This window comes from Otolemur garnettii, unplaced genomic scaffold (genome assembly GCF_000181295.1).
Source record: "Otolemur garnettii isolate 467f Iridium unplaced genomic scaffold, OtoGar3 scaffold00859, whole genome shotgun sequence".
NCBI lineage: Eukaryota > Metazoa > Chordata > Mammalia > Primates > Galagidae > Otolemur > Otolemur garnettii.
In genome coordinates this window covers 3,004-8,848 of record NW_003853254.1, presented here as the reverse complement: position 1 = coordinate 8,848, position 5,845 = coordinate 3,004, and the positions used below count along the sequence as shown (strand labels likewise).

Here is a 5,845-nt window from a genome sequence, read left to right as displayed (position 1 = left end):
ATAATATCTCTTAAAATGTGAATGCATTTTTTTTGGCACCCTCGGCACATTATTGATTCAAACAGTCTCAAATAGCAGAAAGGCAGTTTTTCATCGGACATCACTTAGTATTGTGTTTAGAGAGCCACTCATGTTGACTTCGTTCTGCTGGTAAAATGTGTTTTCAGCTTTCGTTAACTCATGATAAATGTTTTGAAACATGGACTTTGATTTGTGAGAGGGTCAGCATTTTTAGATCTTCCAGTTAAGACTTCAATCGTATGAGAGCAAGTTTAGAAAACATTTTTATTAGACAAATTATTTAGACAAATTATACACAGAAAGCTCTGTCACTCATAACGGAGGCCTCCAAAAATGTTTTGTGTATTTGTATAATAGGCAATACATCAAAATAAGCCTATTTTAAATATTATACATGGTTAACAGTTTGTCGATAGCTAAAATCACTGCGACATCTGGTATGTCCCTACGTAACTGTTGTAAAGATTTTTTTTTTTGTTTTAAAATCAGAGTTGTGAATGAGATCATGAATGTTACAAGGGCGAACAAGTCGTGCATGCACTCAGGTACTCGTAACCCTGCAAACAAAATGGTTTTTTGCATGATAAGAAATTTTTCTGCCTTACACAGTAGACAATATTCGAAGATTTAGTACAAAAACAGTGACAATACAAGATGCTCCCCAGAACAGAATTAGCATCAAAATATAATAGATCTTAAGAATATACCTTTTAATTTCTCCTAAAGTAAACCACAGAGGTGGATTCCTATATCAATCCTAGCCCATGGAATGAATTAGCTTAAAATAAGTGTATGGCTGCGTGAAAACACAGAATAAGTTCTTGCTTCCTACTTAACCACATTTTAATTTAAGGATTACAAACAAAGTCCATTCTACATTTCTAACAAGTAAGAATGCTACTTTAAAAGGGTGTGCGCAAAGAGGCACTGTTTTTTGCTGTCATCCTACATACGTGGCACTAATGTAAAAAATACATAACTCCTCCAAATAGAACTGAATAAAAAAAGGGGGTTGAGAGCCCAGCACGGTTATTATATTTTCTTCTTTAGGATAATGTATGACAGTAATTAAGGCCACATCAATATTTCTTACGGGCTCCCACCCCTCCCCAAATACAGTTGTTGTACTGATTGGCTTCCTGCTTTGGAAGAGAATTTCTAACCTTCGATGATTTACATTTCAACTCTTCTAGAGCTCTGTGTGCTGTCCTGGGTGGGGTTCAGCTAATAGCATTTTTCATTTAGATAATTAATTAAAAGTAAAATGATCAAGGTTAGCTTTATACACTGCTGAATAACAAACGCGAAACCTATTCAAATGAGTTACATCTAGGAACAAATATTAAATTGCCCTGGATGTTTTAATAACAAAAAGTATAAAATATTCTCTGTTGGCAAACAAGGCGAGTCAGAATAACATTAAAGCAACCTGCCTTTTCTAACTGAAAAGAACCCTGCACTATACATAGTTCCTGTATACAATACTTTTTTTTTGTCTTAACTAAAGCTTTATTAAATGAATTGCAATAGCAATGGCCGCCTTTTAATATATATACACGTTATATAGGTGCATATATATGTATATATGAGATACTAATTTATTTAACACAATAGAGGCTTCTGCCATATGATAAAGTTTACTGTACATAAGAAAAAAACTTTTAATACTGTACAATCACATAAAGGTCATATGCACTGTTGCAGTGCGAGAGTAGTTTTAACTGTAGTCTTGACTAGCATATTAATGGCTTTTTTGTAATCCTACAAAATTGCATTCTCATCTTATGTGGCCTGAATGGTCTTTAAATTGTTTTATAAACACCGCAGGGGTTGCCTTTGGTCCACAGTTAAAGGACACTCAACAGCAGTGGGGCATTGTATGGACACGGCAGAAGAATGTAAAAAGACTGAAGTTATTGCAATTATATTTCTAAAAATAGAGAAACATTACATAAGAGGCCTTTATGTAAAATTAATCCTGCAGATACTTTTAGTATCCTCAGTGCACATTTCCTATACTTGATGTACAGTATATGAAAAGCAGACTAATAGGATCCCAGTATACTACATTCTGGGGGGAACAAGTCAAGTCATAAGAAAAAGTGGAGGGAAATGTATGGGAAGGGAGGGGGAAAAAAGAGAGAAAGAAACAGAGAAGAGAGAGGTGGGAGAAGGTGGGGAGAAAAAGCTAGAATTGTTACTAATAATCCTGAATTTTTTTTTTTAAGTTACATCCATGTTAGTCCCACAATATTACAGTTGCTCCTTGCAAAGGGAGTCCTAAAAAAAGAAGCTGAAGAGCTTTTGTTTGATGCTTATATGGAGGTGCCTCGGTCTGGATCATTACCCAGATTGAGCCCCAGGGTAGGAGTTGGTTGATAAGGAATAGATGACATTGTTTTTATAGGACTCCTGAAAAAGCCCCCATTAGGTGCCCTGTGCCTAAAAGGGCCAGTTCGGTGCTCAGGCACGTTGCCAAAAGTGAAACCAGAGGCAGCTTTAGCTGAGAGTGTGCGGCTAAGAGTCTGGATCTGCTCTGGGATAAAGGTTGTTGTGGTGATATGAGTGTTCCTGAAATCACTGATTTGCTCCAGTGCTTGTCGTGTTGGCAAAGTGTCAATGTCCAGAGGGGTCAAGTCAATTGACGAGGTGGAAAACTGTTTATGGGGGCTGTCGTCATCTGTGCACAAGCTATTTACACGTCTATGGAGGTGCTCCAGGTCAATTTCCTTGTCATCCTGGAGATGAAGAAAAAGAAGATAAGGTTCTCATCAGTACTGGCTTCCATGGTTAAAAAAAAAAAGTAGTTCAGCAAACATGTAATTAACTGAACTTTGGGGTCTAGTCATTTAACAAATATTTATTGAGCACCTAATATGAGCCAGGCACTGTGCTAGGTTCTGGGGATACCAATAGGATTCTGAGATAAGGTTATCTACAATAAATATTTTTTTTCTTGCAGCAAAAATTCTAAAATGAGCACACACCACATGCAACTCCAAGATACGAGAGCAGGAGAGGGACGACTGCCATTCTAGAAGAGAGAGGCCCAGTCAAGATTGTACAAATAGAAAGGATGATTTTGGCAACTCTGCCCCCACCTCTTTATTCACACCTTCTCCTTTTTCAGGGTATCACCTTCTAAGTTAAATTTTGCTTCCTTTCAACCACTTACTCCTAACCTTAACTTTCCAGTTGTGAAGGAAAGTAATGCAATATGCTATATTATACTAAAGTGTTAGTGACTGTTAAGGTGTTACTTCTTACAGGCCAGAGACTTGTGAGAAGGTGTAGAAAGAGCAACAATCAACACAGAGAATTAATTTCTAATCGAGGGATTTCATACAAAGAATCTAGCATCTGAGTCAGGCAATATTGTGAGGTCAGCAAGGTATTTAGAGACCCCTTCACGTTAGGACATGTGAGTGATAGCTTTAGTTTAGGGCCAGCTCTATGCTAAATAACCTCTAAACCAAAGATGCTTTAAGCTGAGCTAATGGCATCTTGGTAAGAAGGCATGTAATAAAAAAAAGGAAGATCTCAGATTGCTGGAGTCGAAACCAATTCACAAATACCTTAGGGTTTACATTAAAAGTGAGTATTAGAGCCCAATGTTTAAAAAATATAAGTGTGAAGAAACAAAATTGTCCTTATTATCAGTCTTATTGATAGCCAAGCTCAATAAATTAATGAAGATTTTTAAATGTCTTTTAATCACAAGAGGAGAAAATATTTGCTCTGGATTAGCCGTCACGAGTTAGAATGGAGTATGTATTTTTTTCATTGTGCGGTTATAGTGTTCCTCAGTGAAAAATATTTTGATGTGCATCACTGTTTTTCCTTCTCCTTTCTCATTTCTAAGTCCAATAAAAAGTACCCATTAATGCAATATTATCACTGAGCCTGGAGGGGGTTGAGACATATAATTTTATGGTTCCACAGCAACGGTAATATAGTCATCCATCAACAGATATAATTATGCAAAAATTTAATATCATATATAGTAACTCAAAATACAAGGAGCTTGGGGAGTCCTTAATTTCCAGATTTTTGAGAACATGAAATCTCAGCTATAATGCTGCATTAATGTGGTCTTTTGCATGGAATCAATGTCAACAGAGATACCAGAAGCTTATTCCACAAAGAAAACACTACAATAAAACTTGATTAACTTTTAATTCATTCTCCACTAATTTAGCATGTCTGATCATTCACACAGGTAGGAAGCTAAGATTCATCTTTGCCAAGTTGAGCATTTCCTTATAAATGGAGCTGATCCATTTTGCATTTAAGGTGGTGGGAGGGACTCCTTAGACTTACTTTAGAAAACAATCTGTTTGGAAGAATACATTAACATGCAAAATTTCATATGCAAATGAGAAGTCATTTTCATTTGTGCATTAAAGCAGATCCTGTCAGGATTCGCCCTAGGCATCAGTTAGTTAGCCAAGTTCTAGAAAGTTCAAAACTTTCTTTGAAGCAATCCATCAAATCAAATCATTTAGCAAATTTGGATTGTTTTTCAATTTGTGAAGCTTTATTGAATATGATTTCATTATCTAAAAAATGTCCACCCTTTTTTGTCTGCTGGAAATAAGATCAAGGAATCAAGGAGTCTATTTTAACTTCAGGTTTCCTCTAACTTTTAAATCCCACAATTTACTGCATATAATGAAAACAAGGCACATATCACTTTAAAAGAGATATGTGTAATTCTGCAATTATTCTTCCAGGTAGCTAAAGAAAAATTAGTATGGCTCTGGAGTTGAGCTGATTTGAGAGTAAAGGAGAAAAACTGAATTCTGGATGAGTCTACAGGGTGGATTTGGTAAGGCTGGGGCATCAAAGAGCCAAACGCATATGATCTCTTCCACCTTTCCACATTTATACAGAGGGAAGTTTCCCTCGCAGGAAGGGGAACATTCTGGACATTTTGACTTGTAATACTGGTATTTCAAGCCCTGTCTTAAAAACACAAGTAAATTGCCAACAAGTTAAACACCTGTTTGAAATAAAATTGTAAGCATCTCTGTGAGCTGGTCAAGGGAAACCATGGCCTCTAAAAATCACAGAATTAAAGTCTATGCTGAGATTTGGGAGAATTTCAAAGCCCATTACGGCACATGAAATTGTCAGTCTTTCAAACAGGACAGTCTCCTTGTCCCTGATCTGGGCTCTTCAAATGGAAATCGATATCGGTTTTATCAATTTTTCCATTTCACAACTTTACTTTAAATCTTCAAAGAAAGAAGAAACAATGACCACCCCAACCCTTCACCCTCATCCCTCTGATCCTCCCCCCGGAAACACAGCCTGCCGGTTGGTTCAGCGCAGAGCCAAGCTCTAATCAAGTACCTCTTTGGATGGGACCCGGGAGCCTTTCCTCTTGTTCCACCACGTCTCCAGCATGGCTATGAAGCAGGAGAGGACAATGCCGGCAGCCAGGATGCAAAAAACCCCTGCAAAGCTCTTTATGTCCAGGGCACCTCCTTTCTGCTTCGTGTCCACTGAGGAGTACAGGTCACACTGGCCATTCTTAGGCCACCATTTGTGTTTCAGGATGTCCATGTCACCATTCTGCTGAAGCTCCAGAATCCTTGGGGCAAAAAGAACACAACCGGGTGTCACTGCAGACATAGTACCTCGGTCCACAACGCATCTGTTAATAATCTTACCTCCAAAGAATGTTAAGAGGAAATGGATATATAGAGCGGTGTGTGGATGGAATGCTAGAAAACCGGAATTGTCATCACTCTCATTCTCCAGACAGAGTTGCCCCACAGCGCTCTGGCCGCTCCCTCCATCTGTCCCGCCCTCCAGCCTC

The 5,845-nt window shown here is 37.9% G+C and overlaps 1 protein-coding gene across 1 annotated transcript; it reads right to left on the bottom strand.

Annotated features, from left to right (window-relative positions):
• Window positions 1–271: 271 nt before the first annotated feature.
• LOC105888428 (glutamate receptor ionotropic, delta-2-like) lies at window positions 272–5,630 on the bottom strand. The gene is made up of 2 exons (XM_012814042.1): window positions 5,377–5,630; window positions 272–2,759 (listed from the first exon to the last, which is right to left on the bottom strand). The coding sequence occupies exons 1-2, from the start codon at window positions 5,587–5,589 to the stop codon at window positions 2,337–2,339; spliced, it is 636 nt and encodes a 211-aa protein (XP_012669496.1). The 5' UTR covers window positions 5,590–5,630; the 3' UTR covers window positions 272–2,336.
• Between the last annotated feature and the right edge of the window lie 215 nt (window positions 5,631–5,845).

Coding starts and splice junctions, on each gene's coding strand:
- LOC105888428 (XM_012814042.1), bottom strand. CDS start 5,589: ATGGACATCCTGAAACACAAATGGTGGCCTAAGAATGGCCAGTGTGAC. Junction 2,760..5,376: donor CCCGGGTCCCATCCAAAGAG/GTACTTGATTAG, acceptor CTTCATCTCCAG/GATGACAAGGAAATTGACCT.